We start from the raw sequence: 15679 nt of genomic DNA on the forward strand, positions 1-15679 counted from the left end.
ATCACACAGGGCAGCTGCCCTCTTCTTAGATGGACTCAAACGTAGAGATCTCCACATCCCTAGTGAAGTAGACTTTACAATGAAGGCAGATAAGGCTTCTGTTTCTGATCTTATCCATCCTACACCCATGTGCAGAGCTTCTTCTAGTAAGAGCAGCTCTAAATATGTTGGTGGGTCTAGATTATATCCAGTACTGCAGAAAGCTGCTCAGTCCAATTAAGTTTAAATACTCGTTTAGGTGGAAGAAACAAGAACAAATTATATTTTGCTTTACGTTACCCAGAGCTCTATGGAAATCATTAGGAGGTAAAATTGTAACCTTCCTTTTTGGGATTCCAGGTAATTTCTGCTCTCAGCACAAACAACGGAGGATACGGTGGTTCTGCAACCTGCACAAGCCTTTCTGCAAGAGGTGAGACTCTGGACATGCTTTCAGGCAACCGTTCTTGCTTAACTGTTGCTCTCTAACTAGGTTAACACCGTGGCCCACTGAAACACTTATGTGTGTTATGATCTAAAGTGTGTTCTGATCCTCCCAGTCCGGTCATTGGGTCAATACACACACTGTCCATTCCAACTGTTGTGAGCATACAATCACCGATAACAGATAGAAGAATTGCACAAAAGGGAATTTTGATTTTGTGGAAGATTTAGGCAACATGACTTGTCAGATGCCTATATAAAAATTAAACCTGCTTCTCGACACATAATTTAAAACTAGTAAATGGAAAGTCTACACAAAATGCACAAAAAATAGCAATCTTCCTCTACCTAAAATTCACTGCCTGTGGGGTCGTATGAAAGTGGCATTAGATCAAAGTCTGTTGTATTATTGCTGAATCTTGTTAGATGATCCTCTTGCTCAAAACATGAATTACTATATCAAATCAAATAACCATATACCAATTATGGTGAGGTGTAACTATAATTACAAAATACAACTGAGAAGTAGCTCTCTTTAAACTTACTTTTAACTATTTGACCTGGTCTACTTTTACAATTATGGTTCTCACATTCCAAAGTTAACATGTACATATTTGAAGTCTTGAAGCTTGATTATACAGTTATAGCTCATGCACTGTAATGATCAAAAGACACACATCTGGAATGGAAGTACAGTGGACTACCAAGGAGATCAAATGTTATCCCTCACTTTTGAATCCATGCAATCCACGCAGAAGGTTTGATGCAATCAAACAGTTTGTAAAGTGCAAAACATTACCTGTTTAACATTGTTGGTTGCAGTTTTCTTCATTTCGTCATACAAACCTCTAGAAGTTTTCAGATCCTAAAAATGAAGCAGTGACTCATGAAATTGTTGCAAGCAAAAAAGTGTATCTATAATGTTGCACTTAGTAATAAAAGATGCTTCCAGCGTACACAGGCCACTTAGCGCTTCTTATCTCCCAGCCTACAATACAGGCTTCCTATATGAAATTAGTTACTTATCTGTAACAATAGTTCTCCATTGTAGGAACCTTTCATAGAGTCACCTGCTTGAATCATTCCCCATCAGACTGAGAATCGGCTGTATTTTTAAAATAGCAATAAACACCAATATGGCCACACACTCAGTTTTGTTTAGTTCACATAATTCTAAACAACCACATTTCAGTTAGTGAGGTGAAAGTGCTGTGGTCTCTGCTTCCCCCTAGAGTCCACCATAACACAGGTTTTAAGGGGACCAATAATAGGCAGTGAGCCTCTGACCAGGAAGGAGTGAGTGTCATGTGTAAATCTATGAACAATAGCAACAGAGGAGAACTGGAGTTACAGGTAAATAACTAAGGGCCAGCGTACAAATCTTTTGTGAGGTCGTGAATCGGGTCGTTTTCAACAACAAAAAGCATTCTTTAAGGTACAAAGTCCCAATGTGCGATTTGGTAACCTATTACTTAATCGCAAATTGGGTTTGAGAAACGGTATTAGGAAAGGGCGTGTTTAGGGTGTCCCTTCCTAATACCGAAATCGCAGTGGTATGTGTGAATATTTTGCAATTGAAATGCGGTCGCAAAACATTTGCATTTTACCACCTACTTCAAGTAGGTGGTAACCCATGCGCAAATGCTTCTCTCCTTTGTGAATGTTAGCAAAAACAATTTTTAAGAGCAGGCAGAGTTCCCACGGACCACTGCCAACTCTTAAACAAGCATTTGCAATGCAATAGGTCTCGCATTTACTCAAGTTTAAGCTATTGGCATTGTAAAAGACAATGCATATTATTTTTGTTTTTTAAAACATAAATTAAAGAGATTGTCATTTTCAATGTCAATAGCTTAAACTTGCGTAAATGCGATACCTATTGCATTGCAAATGCTTGTTCTGTATAGTCATTGTCTTCTCAAATTTAGGGGCTTAGTTACAGAAAAATTTCGGAGTACATTAGAAATAAATGGGGGTATTCTGAAGTATTGTTATGCAAGCAGTACAGCTGGAAAGCACTGCAGTTTGCCTGCTAGACTGGGACGTTTCAGGGGGAATTTACAAAGGCATTCAAGAGTACTAAAAAGAGTACTCCAGTTGTAATACTTCCCGTTTGTATACATGCTTCTCTCACAGAGCTAGGGATTGCATTACTCAGACGAAACTGCACACAAACATTATACATTAAAACCAAAACCAATTTGTCCATTAGCATTGGCAACAAAGGACTGTACGAGAAGGAAGTTAGCGTGTAATGTTACAGAGTTATGTGTTGCTCTCCGTGACTTTCCTCCTGCTAATGTGCCATACTGCACCTTTGGAGTGGCATTAAAGGAGATAATAAACAGACAAACTTCTGTTATGATATAATGTATATTGAGAACCTTCGGTCGTGACATGACATCACTTACACTGCGCATGTGCTAGACAAGGCTGCTGTAAGTATGCCAGTGCCGTTCATAATGAAGAGATATGTACCGAAGTTGCTGGACTGAATGCAACAGCATGGTTTTTGCGAGTGCTGCCTGGCTATCCAGTACTTTAGGACTCAACCAGCACAGACTTTTAAGGGAGGATTGGTTTGGCCAGTGTCAGGCAGCAGGCCCTTCAGCCAATAGGGTTAGCTGTTGTCTCTGCAGGGAGGCCTCTAAATCTCTGCACCAGTTGTAAGCAGCAGCGAGGGGTGAGAGTTCATCTGCCTTCTTAGTAAACCTGAGTAACTCGCACATTAATGATGGAAGCAGTGACTTAATAGTTCTGACTGCGGGTCTAGCACACATCTGCGGAAGGCCAGCCCACCATAACTGTTTGCACAATACTGCAGAAATCCTTGAAGAGCCAGTAAAGCCTTCCAAAGGGTTTGTTTTACTGCTGGAAAGACACTGTGAGAAGTGTCCCAAATTGACTGACTGGCTCTGTCCCAAATTTCGAACCACTTAGAAAAGAATTCCCGAAAAATATTGCTTTAAATGGCAAGGAGTAAACAGCCTATAAGTATTTCCGGTCTAGAGTTCCAGCGGTAAAATAAGCCAAGAAATATTTCGAAAACGAAAAGGCAGCCATGAGGTATTCGCTTTAGCCAACAAGCGTGCACATGAAAGCTCATTTTAAACACAAAAAAAGATGCCCACTGCGCGCGGCGCTGCTTCCAAACGCCTGAGCCACTAGCAAGTGAAAGTGATGAAAGTGACGTGAGCAGGGAAATGTAAACAAATGCGTGCGTTGCTCGCTCCTGCAAGGTGGATGTCACCTTGAAAAGAGCTGACAGATTTCTAAAGGTAATCTCCTAGAGCAGCGCATGCGCGCTGCCTAGACGAGACCTAAAAAGGGAAAGAAAACGTTATTTTGAAACGCATCCCACTTAGGAAACAGGCTGAATGTAAAAAAATATATATATTTTTTAAACTGCTTTATTGAAAAGCAAACCAAGACCGACTTGGTGGTTTGCTGACCACAGCAGGCCACCATCCTTGTGATTTTAGCGATTTCCAATGGATCGCAAACCGAGACCTAACTCATGACTATTAATGAGGTAGGTCTATTTGCAACCCACTGTGAATCACTAAACGCATCAAAAACACATTTGTACATTGGTGTTTGTGATTACCAAATAGCAAATCGCAAAAATTCACTATTTGGTAAATCGCAAACCATACACAACGTACATCTGGCCCTAATTTTGTCTCCAGCATTTGATCAGACTAGCAAACAGTAGTCCAAAAGCGGGAAGCAGGCTCATCTTCAATGGAACAGTTTGTGTAGTACTAATTTGCTCACTGCTGTGTTCATGTTCAGGCAGTTCAATGGTACATATATGCCTTTTCCATGTAGCTGCTCCGCATTAAGCCCAGGAGTGGTATACCTACATAGAGTGCAACTGTCCCAACATGCTTCTGGCGGAATGAGCAGTCACCCTTGCTCCTATGGGTCAATGGCCTTTCTTGTGCCAGAAAGTGATGCTTCAGATAAAGGTTGTCCCCTCACTAAACACCCAAAAGCAAACAAAGAGTTGGTATTATTGTCTTCTATAGTTGGTTCTAGCCATGTAAAATTTGATGCACCTACAAACATTTGACAAGTATAGTGCACTCTCACCTGATGTTGAGGGATTCAGAAAGACGGAACAAAACATAGGTTTGTTCAAATGGAAGTCCCAGGGCACCTTAGGTATAAACCTTTGGGTTAATTTCCATCCCACATGTAGCTTGGACTTTAGACTGCGTGCTCCTCCCGTATAATGTATCCCTCTCTCTCCCAATTTGATCCCTCCCATCCTTCCGCTTTGTATTCCTCCCCCTCAATCCTGTAAAGCGCTCTGATACCCTCACGGGTCTGGTTTGCGCTCTATAGAACTATAAAATAAATAAGTAAATAAATAGTGACGTTGCAGGAATAGCTCTCTCATCTTGAAGGCTTGAAGTTCTTCAATTCGTCTTGAAGAAGTCAACGACAGGAGGAGTGCTGTTTTCCAAGAGATATATTTAGAAATTGCCCTATGGATTGGGTGAAAGCATCAGATGACTGACACTCACCACTTCACTATCTTCACTTCAAATGATCCTAGAGATCAACAGACTTGTGGAAAAGGCCCTGTATAAGCCATTCAAGAATTGCCTGCTGACTCTCTGATAAAAGAGGGAGGGAACAGTGCTCAACCTTCTGAACCTTTATATTACTGTCAGATGGTCTCTTACTGACCGGTACATAAGGCCAACCTTGGATAGGTGGAGAAGGTATGTCAGAATCTGGTGCGGCAGTATGGAAGAGGAATGTGCAATATGCTTTAACTTGGAGTTGTCTTTTTGTCATGACAAGAGTACATGCTCGTGTCAGTATTTCCCTACCATTAGCAGAGATGTTTAGATGTCTGAAATTGTAGGTGGTCAGGACCAGGCTGTGAGGCAGTGATTTTAAGTCATCATGTGAGATTTGACCTTTGCCAGGAGAGACGGTTTGTGTGCCTCTTCAGTGGTATCAGATGACTTTCAGACATCTGAGCAAGGTTAGTGTGGCTATCAATATCAGTGAACATGACTTTTTCATGGCTTTCCTCAGCACTCTAGGAATGAGGAGTAATGGTGAAAAGGTGTAGGCAAAGATGTTCCACCAGGTCTTTGAGAAGGTATTGACTCAGGAGCCTGGTACTAGTAACTGCCTGTGAAGTATGGGCATTTCTTTCTGCAGGGTGGTAAACAGTCCTAGCATTGGATGATCCACTTCGTGAACATTTGCTATATTTGGTCCTGATGAAGCACCGACTTGTAGCAATCCGACAGATCGACTAAGATCAGCATGCTTTTTCTTAATTCCTGGAAAGTGTTTTACGGAGATATCCACACTGTTTACTATTGCCTACTCCTGCAATAGCGGAGTCTCCTCTGACACGGTGCAAGACCTTGTTCCTCCATGCTGTAATAAAAGGAGCTTGTACGGTCTGTTCTGATCAGGTTAGCGTGACCATAGCAGGAATGCTTACAGGCCCTGTTTGATTGCCCAAAACTCCAAGATGTTGTTATAGAGAGATTTGTCTTCTTCTGACCACAGACGCCTGGTCACTAGCTCCTGCACGTGACCTCCCCAACCTTACTTGGAAGAGTCTGCTGTTATGATGACTGACTCTCAGAGGTTGAATAAGAAGACCTTAGTTGAGATTGTCCAGAAATTCCACACGAAAGCTTGCTTGAGTAGTCAAGACTCTGACAATGTTGTTTCATGACTCTGAGGATTGTTGCCACTGCAGCTCCAGCTCCTGTTGACCCAGTCTCATCAGTAGTCAGCAGAAAACAATGAGTGCTATGCATGACGGCATAAGACCCAGAAGCAACTTGTAAAGCCCTGGCTGAAACCTTCTCTCGTCAGCAGATGTTTGTAGCCAATGCCCATAGTTTTACAATACCGTCCACTGAAGGAAATACTTGACACAGTTGCATATCCAGGAGAGTTACCTGAAATTGGAGTTGTGTAGCCGGAAAGGAGAAGACCTTTGTGCTTTGTAGTCCAGTTGACAAAAAAAGTTAATGCAAGCCAGTGTGGAGGCATAAGCTTCCTCCAGTCCAGGTACAGAAATACCTGGTGACTTTCGCTGAAGAAAGGCTGCCACCTGGGCCACACAACATGAATACACAGGGCTTATTTCAGTCCAAAGGCGAATGCTTTAACCCGACTGTGCTGCCCTGCAACACAAAATCTTAGATACTGCATGTGGATTGAGTGGATAGGGACGTGAAAATGTGTCCTGTAGATCAAGGGAGGTAGCAATCTCTCCTTCCTGGTACAACAGAAGGAACCCCTAAAGACTGCATATGCCAAATGATTGTTTTTGAGGACTTGGTTGAGTTCTCAAAGGTCAAGGATTGGCCTTCATTCTCCTGTTTTCTTCTTAACTAGGAAGAATCTGGAGTAGAAACCTAGATTTCTTTGGGCCTTTGGAACTTTTTCCATCTCTCGCTTGAGAAGAAACATTTGCTGTTCTTGAAGGTGCAGGTGCTGTTCATGTTTGAATGGATGATTACGTAATTTGTGCAGGAACTCTAGGGGGTGTCTGGTCTCCATAATATAAAATATCCAACTATTGGTGGTAATGTTGGTCCATTTGTAGGCAAAAGCAGGGATTCTCCCCCACATACCATATGTGGGGATAAAAGAGGAGGACAGTCTAGGAAAGACAGGCACAATCAGTATTCTCTTGGAAGAGCGACTGAGGTGCCAGTCTTATTGCCTGCTAATTTCCAATGCTGATGATGTAGGCCTCTGCCAGAGGAATAGCCCTGATCATAACCTGAATGCCCATAGGGCAGCATGGCAGACCTTGTTCTCTGTACTTATTGTAGGCATCTCAATAAGCCTGTGATACTCTGGACCCTCGAAAAACCCTCTATGAGGGCCAGTTGGTAATAGAGGGTGCCAAAGGAATGTGCAGTGTACGTGCCTACTGTGAATCTCCATAGAGCATTGCCAACATGCTTCCTGTAAACAATTTGACGATCCAAGTGCTTGTCCAGTATTTTGGACAGTAACTCCATAGGAAAGGAGGTGTATTTCAGCAACCATGCATAGTTAGCACTGCAGCCCCTGCCAGATGGTGAAAGCCTGCATTCCAATATCTAACGTAAGGCAAGGTATCATCATCAGACCTCACCACATCAATATACAAGGCAAGCCTATTGGCTTTGTCAACAGGTGACCGGGTGACCACATCAGTATACAAGACAAGCCTATTGGCTTTGTCAAGGGGGTTACCACATTACTATGTGAAAGCAAGCATTCTGGCCTTGTCAACAATATTAAACAAAGGAGAATCTTTCTTTTATGCTCCTAGGCCACAAAATGTAGCCATAAACCCAACCACAAGGTGTCCCTGCAATCCTCACATCAAGAGCAAAGTCACCTGCTCCAGGAATGCTTAGAAACATCATAAACATTTACTGAGTTCACACTACGTACACCGCAGGAAAAATAGGTTTACTTATATAAAATTATTTCGGGGGGCTGATTCACTCCCTGCAGCCCCCCACAACATTTTTGTAACATGTTGGCCCCTGCCCAGATTGGGATGCAAATTAGCCCACAAAGGGCATTATGGGGCACTCCTTGTGAGAAGCAGTGAATAATACATAAGCGGCTCAGTGGTTCATTTACAATTCCTTTCAAATGCATTAATTTGTTTTAAGTGTCATGGTCCCACCCGGGATGCCTACAGCTTGCCATACTCTTGGGGGCAGTGGGGGAGCTTTAAGGGCCACACAGCACCCCAGCCTGCACCTATCCTGGGGTGTGTGGGTGCTGGCCACAATTAGTTTTTTTTTCTTGTGTGGGTGCCCTGGTTATAGTAAGGTCAGAGTTTCCGATAGAAGAGTGTTAGCTGTTTTCCTAATAACAATGGTACCTTTTAACAAATATTCATGAAACTCTCCCTAAAATAATGTTTATCCACCCCGGCTCCATCAGCCTGCCATTTGTGAAGGGGACTCAGAGGGACCATCCCCAGGTGCCAAAATTTGAAAAATAATTTCAGGAGAATACCTTGTGTGGCAGATACCGAGATAGTACCCGGGTTCCGAAAAAAATGTACATAAAAAAAAAAAAAAAAAAAAAAAAAGAGAATGAGGGTTGGCCTGCAAGCATCTGATGTGCATTGCCTCTGCCAGGACCTGTGGCCCAACCCCCTGCTGCGAAAGGCTGGAGGCCTGTACAGCAGAAGTAAGGAACAAGGCCTGGCACCCAACTCCGCCACAGACGGCCAACCCCCTGCTACATGCCCCGAAGGTACTGCGAAGAAGGGGCATTGACTGAATAAGATTAAAAAAACACAGAAATGAACGGAAAAAATAACAAAGGTTAAAATGACGTTATAGTTAGGTATAGTAGTCAGATGTTTGCTTTTGTTATTTTTTTTTTAAACCCTCAAAATTCACTGTAAACAAAAAAGGGTAAAGTGACATTATAGTAAGGTACTGCATTAACCCCTTGAGTGCCCCGCCCTTTCCCCCTCCTGTGCCGGGCATTGTATTAGCGGGCGGGGTCCATGACGAGATAGTCTCGTCATGGGCACAGGGCAACCGCGCTCCATGACGAGACTATCTCGTCATGGGCACAGAAGGGGTTAAATTGTAGAAAGAAGAAAAAAAATAATGTTTAAAAACCCACTGATATTCACCACTCATAGCTTACTGCGCTAACTATAACTTATACGCCAACCATGCAAGACCTATGAACTTACATATTGCAATGCTCACGACAAGTAAAATGACATTCATGGTGACATCCTGGTGACATCCTAATGACATCATTGATGACATCACTGATGACATCATCCAGTCATTGTGACAGTGTCCTACAGGATTTGTGGAATTTAAGTCATTCAACATGGTACAGCGGTGGCAAATTTTCTATCACTAATCTCATGATAATGGATAGAACTTTGACCACATGCTGGACACATCTGCCAAGTTGCCCGCATTTGGTGGATGATGGCATACAAACTTAGAGCCATGCTTGCAACCCACTGAGCCTTAAACCACCTCTAAGTGTATCACCTTTACAGTCTACATTATTCAACAATCAGCAAGGCTTTAAACTCTTCAGTGAATCTCTGGAAATAAACCAATACACCTTATAAAAGTCCTTGATACCTAGAATTTTTCTATAGCACTGTATCACAACTCTTTAAAATGGGCACATGCTCAGATATCCAGTGTTCGATAACCTTTTGTGAACAAAAGCTTTGGCCTTACTCACAGATTATTTGCAATATGGTTTAGCATTTAGGCATATTCTAATGTGAAACATACCTCTGCAATTCACATCAGTTGCATTCAGCCTTTACTTTATCTAATATGGTGTACTACCAACATCCTAAAAAGTGATTTGCATGTGGTGCACCATATGATTTTAAACATGCACAACCATAATTGCAGCAAGGACCTATGCTATTTCCATGCTATGGATCCACACACGTACACTCTATTGCTATGCTGTATTTGAATATGGTTTGATCAGTGATGTCATGAAAAATGTCATTTGAGATCTCAACAGTGATGTAATTTAAGATGTCATGAGTAATGTATTGGCGGGGGCAAAAGTTATAGTCAGCTTATTAAATTATAACTGGTGAATTTCAGTCTTTTTTTTAACCTTAGTTTTTATACTATTTCAATACCTACCTATAGAACATAACTTTAAACTTTCGTTTTTTCGGAGGGGGGTAATATACACACACACACACGTGTGTGTGTTTTCACTCTCTCGATATATATATATATATATATATTATATTCACTTAAAAAACCATAGGTTTCACACATGTTATAGTTAGCTGGACATTTCACTCGTAAAAAACCATTGAAATTCCCCCGTTATAGTTAGTTCAGATAACTATAACTCGCGCGACCGCCACTCTATCACAAGGATGATGTCATCAGTGATGTTATGAGTGATGACACTGACCATGCCATTAATGATGTAATATGTGATGTCATCAGCAGTGGATTGCGGGCGCGCAAGTTATAGTTATCTGAACTAACTATAACGGGGGAAATTTCAATGGTTTTTTACGAGTGAAATGTCCAGCTAACTATAACGTGTGAAACCTATGGTTTTTTAAGTGAATATATATATATATATATATATATATATATACACACACACGTATATATATATGCCGTGTCTGCGTGTGCTTAATTACTTGCAACCAGATGGAAACATATCGTTTTTGCTTTACAGAAACCTGCATTATGGTGCAACGTTTTGGATTTTGGTAGGCGAGGGATTGAACATGACATCATGGCACTGACATTTGGAGGCACCACGACCGGATTAATTTCGAGGGGCTGGCTGAGCCATGCAGCGTGTGAGTGACATTGTACTTTGCTTTTAAAAATAGTCTATGAAAGACTGAGAACTTTTTAAAGCAAAAACGATATGTTTCCATCTGGTTGCAAGTAATTAAGCACACGCAGACATAGCAGCCAGGGAAAGAGGCATCAAGACCTTGAACTGTTCCAGTCCTTCGTCACTGGTTGTGAGCCTCTCCAATGAGATCGTTTTTAGATGTATTTAAACATGCACAATGTTTGAGTGTCAGTTGATATGCACTGAAGAAGGCTAGATGCCGAAATGCATTCGCTTTATTAAATCAACTTAAATACGTCCCGTGAGTGCACCACATTTGTAGCTTGAATTTTTCCGTGACTTCACCCTCACGTTACGCGGATAAGAGCAGCCGCCCAGAGTGCAGCAGTTTAAGGGTAAGACCTGGAGAGAGAGAGAGAGAGAGAAGGAGAAGAGAGAGAGAGAAGGAGAAGAGAGAGAGAGAAGGAGAAGAGAGAGAGAGAAGGAGAAGAGAGAGAAGGAGAAGGAGAAGAGAGAGAGCGAGAGAGAGCGAGAGCGAGAGCGAAAAGAGAGAGAGCGAGAGAAGAGAGAGAAAGAGCGAGAGAGAGAGAGAGAGAGAGAGAAGGAGAAGAGAGCGAGAGAGAGGAGGAGAGAGCGAGAGAGAGAAGGAGAAGAGAGCGAGAGAGAGAAGGAGAAGAGAGCGAGAGAGAGAAGGAGAAGAGAGAGAGAGAAGGAGAAGAGAGAGAAGGAGAAGGAGAAGAGAGAGAAGGAGAAGGAGAAGAGAGAGAGAAGGAGAAGAGAGAGAGGGAGAGAAAAGAGAGGGAGAGAGAGAGAGAAAAGAGAGAGAGAAGAGAGAGAGAGAGAGAAGAGCGAGAGAGAAGAGCGAGAGAGAGAAGGAGAAGAGAGAGAAGGAGAAGAGAGCGAGAGAGAGGAGAAGAGAGCGAGAGAGAGAAGGAGAAGAGAGCGAGAGAGAAGGAGAAGAGAGCAAGAGAGAGAAGGAGAAGAGAGCGAGAGAGAGAAGGAGAAGAGAGAGAGAAGGAGAAGAGAGAGAGAAGGAGAAGAGAGAGAGAGAAGGAGAAGAGAGAGAGAGAAGGAGAAGAGAGAGAGAAGAGGAGGAGGAGGGAGAATATCTCTCTCTCTCTCTCTCTCTCTCTCTCTCTCTCTCTCTCTCTCTCTCTCTCTCTCTCTCTCTCTCTCTATATATATATATATTCACTTAAAAAAACCATAGGTTTCACACACGTTATAGATAGGAATTAGCATTTAAAAAAACCTTGCAAATTCACTTAAAAAACCATAGGTTTCACACATGTTATAGTTAGGTGGACATTTCACTCGTAAAAAACCAATGAAATTCCCCCGTTAGTTAGTTCAGATAACTATAACTCGCGCGCCCGCAATCCACTGCTCATGACGTCACATATTACATCACTCATGATATGGTCAGTGGCATCACTCATGACATCACTGATGACATCATCCTTGTGATAGAGTGGCGGTCGCGCGAGTTATAGTTATCTGAACTAACTATAACGGGGGAATTTCATTGGTTTTAACGAGTGAAATGTCCACCTAACTATAACCTATGGATTTTTTAAGTGAATTTGCAAGGTTTTTTAAATGCTAAGTTATGTATGTATTATTATTTTTTTGTTTTACGGTTTTCACCGTGCGCGCACCCCGCGATTTTTTGAAAAAAAATAAAATGTTTTTTTCACCCTTCGGGGTCCTTCAGGGACCCCCTGACAAAGGCTAGGGGGTCAGGAACTCTCTACCCTGCCCCCTTTTCACGTTCGCCACCTCTCTTTTTCACTGTCGCACCCAAAAAAAACAAAATAGCGGCCGACACTTCCGGATTTCAACCGATTCGAACGTTGACTGACATGTAACCACCAATCAGAATTACGCTCGTGCACGTTAGGGTGCGCGCACTATGGAAACACGGTCCCAACTATAACTATCTACTGGCGACCGCCAGTAGATAATATATAGAGACAGAGGGATAGAGAGAGATAACAAGGACCATTTAGGGTGTACATTTGCAGACAGGGTTTATTTGAAGAAGCATTAGGTATTCGATTCATTAGGTTAAAAATATACCTTCAAGTAGAATTTCGATATTTCGAAAAGACGCTGAGAACAGGCTGCAAAGCACTTGTGATCTTCTCCAATGCCATGTTTGTTAAGTGTTTGGGAAACAACCTCTCTCAGCATCTGTAAGACCAAAGAACATAGTTACTCAGCGGCAAAAGCACTCTAGTATCACCATACCGAAGAGTCACACAGATTTTACCCCAAGAGTGTGATAAGAGATTGCTTACAAACAACCTCTTTCAGCAACTGGTATACCACACAATATATGTACTCAGGGGGTGGAGGCAAGCCAGTACAAATCTACAGTATATTTCCATGGGTGTTTCCTCAAAACTGAGTAAAGAAGCTGCTCATGTAAACAGTTTGGCTGCACTTGCTGATAGTCTAGAAAAAGGCTTCTTGCTGGACTGTCATTAGAATTTAGTAAACTAACCTACGGAAGATCATGAGCATCATAAATCAAATAACAGCATGAAACTGGGCCACTACATATTTAATATCTCTTGCTCTTCAGGGCTGATTAGTATTGCATAGTGCCCATTACTTTTTACTCAAAGGTATTAGAGGATAATTCAAACGCTTTCTAGGCTAGCTGCCCTGAAGTAACACCCCCCACCGCCCCCCCAACAACATCCTTTCCACTGCCTCAAGTTAACAACTACAGAGACTAGTTAACTAAATGTTCTGTGGCAAAGAACAAGCCACTTACTTTTGGTAGTGCTCCCTTTAAAAGGAGGTGAATCCTTCTGCAGAGTCCTTATTTGAACCCCTTTTCAAGGTGCAACATTGGATCTGGAAATTTTATCTTTAGTTCTCTCCTTTTCCCAGCATCAACAGATGCAGTACGGAGTTGACAGCAGCGTCTTTTGGGTCCTGAGGAAATGACTTGTGGATTGCTAGTATGTTGCCAGTCCCCATAACCACGCAAGCCAGAGCCATTTAAATTCTATCAATGTTACCTGGTGTGATGTTCACCTTTCCTCTCAAATCTTTTTGTGCAGTGCCACCGTCTAAAACCATCCAGAACCTGCTGAGGCAGCTAATAAGAATAATAAGCCTAACCTCTCAAGAAATTCCAGGCACAGCCTTTGAAGACTCTGGGATTGGACCTTCATCTTAATCAAAAAATGCCAAGGAGGTGAACAGCTGAGAAATAAAACACATGTAATATTACATTAGCATTCCCCGACGGTGCCCCACAGAAAGAAGTCATTGTGGGGTTAATGTGGCCATCACAGAGAGCAGCAAAAATGAAACAAAAGACAAGCAAACTAGTTGGATACAATAGACTTTGCTGGAACCTTGTTGAGCAGCACATAAGACAGATGTATTTATTAAGAGGGAGCTGAGGGGGGAATGTAAGAGTGCACAGGTGAAGAGCCTGATCTGGAGTCTCGTGGCTCGAATCTTGTGTACTACTCTCTGCATTGCAGGCACTGGATGAAACTCCTAATGGAGTTTGTACCTCCATTCCAGAGAGAAAGCATCTCCCAGATAGCTCTTTACAGGGAACTCCAGAGAGAACAGTTGCCAAAGTCCTTTTTCCCTTTATTAGTGCCATTTATATAGAAAGCATGGACCAGAAACTTGTTATGGTGCTTTGCAGAGGTCAGAAAATAACAGGGTTACATTTAGATGTGGTAGGGATTGAAATGGCTAACAAGCAATGCACAAGTTACAATTCAGAATAAACAATTCAAGTTTTTTCCAGTCTAGGCATTGCTAACCACATTTTGGAAACTGTGTGAAAAGGTGGGCTTCAAGGCAGTGAGTGTGGTAAGTTACATCTCAGTACAGGTCGAAGAACGTTCTGGGCGTAAATAGAAGCCCTAGATAAGGACTGCCTCCGTGCAATTGAAGATTTGAATGTGGGACTTCTAGGAAAAGGGCCTCTTTCCTGGACCTCCCAAACCACTGAAAAAGCAAGTAGAACCGATGGACAGGGTGAGCTGTGGTTATAGATGGCCTTGTTGGTTTAAACTGCATATTTTGATTATAACCATGGCTGTTATGAGTAGACTGTTTAGGTCATGCAGTATGGTAGGGACATTATCATATTCTCATTCTGCTTCAGCAAGCATAGCTGCAGAATACAAGGTGGCTTTTGAGTGGCACAGTGTCTGTGAGAGGCACACCAGCAAGTTGGCATTCCTAAAGTCTACTGTGGATGGCTGTTCCAAGAAGGATGGCTGATCTTCAAGGCAGGGATCCCGATTTTCTTTAAGGCACAGAGTTGAAAGTTAGCAGCTTTTGCACTTTATTAAAATGGGAGGCTTTGTGAGCAACGAGACAGGCATGAACCCCAAGAATTTTACAGAAAGTGTTAGGCATGGAGATAAAATTTCTTAGGATGGAAAGTTCTTTTATGTTTGAGATTTGTAAGTATAATTGGGTGCCATCAGCATTTTGGTTCAAGGCAACTCCAGAGGTTTCCACGATAAGGCCATATAGCTAGATGTAATGATTGAATAACACAGACTGACCCATGGGAGACCCTGCAAACCGATTCCTCTACGGAAGAGGTAAAATCACTAATATTCTCACTGGGGGCAGAAAGGTGTATCCTCCTTTCCTCCATTTGGCACACTCTGGAGGTCGAAACTTGTGAAATGGGCATAGTGCGGGTATGAATTTATGAGGTGCTTGGATTACATGGCTGTGAAAACAACAATAATGGGTGGGACATTATTCTCCAGTCACAAGCCCCCAAGTCTGATGCGAAACCGCAGCAGGCAGAGTCGTGGTGGGTTGATGGAACTGGTACTTGACTTTCTGGTACACATCCTCCCCCACCAGCACTAAAAGGCTAATCATGCTCTCCAGAAAACACCTC

The 15679-nt window shown here is 42.4% G+C and overlaps 1 protein-coding gene across 2 annotated transcripts in view; it reads right to left on the reverse strand.

The window, feature by feature from the left end:
• Nucleotides 1–15679, reverse strand: part of MTBP (MDM2 binding protein) — a 236302-nt gene that overhangs the window by 22139 nt on the left and 198484 nt on the right. For both annotated transcript variants that reach the window (XM_085605039.1, XM_085605040.1), the window contains 2 exons: nt 12853–12966; nt 1223–1288 (listed from right to left, as the gene is read on the reverse strand). In XM_085605039.1, coding sequence (XP_085461165.1) covers nt 1223–1288; nt 12853–12966 — 180 coding nt within the window. The remainder of the gene's footprint in view (nt 1–1222; nt 1289–12852; nt 12967–15679) is intronic.

This window comes from Triturus cristatus, chromosome 5_1 (assembly GCF_964204655.1).
Source record: "Triturus cristatus chromosome 5_1, aTriCri1.1, whole genome shotgun sequence".
NCBI classification, from domain to species: domain Eukaryota; kingdom Metazoa; phylum Chordata; class Amphibia; order Caudata; family Salamandridae; genus Triturus; species Triturus cristatus.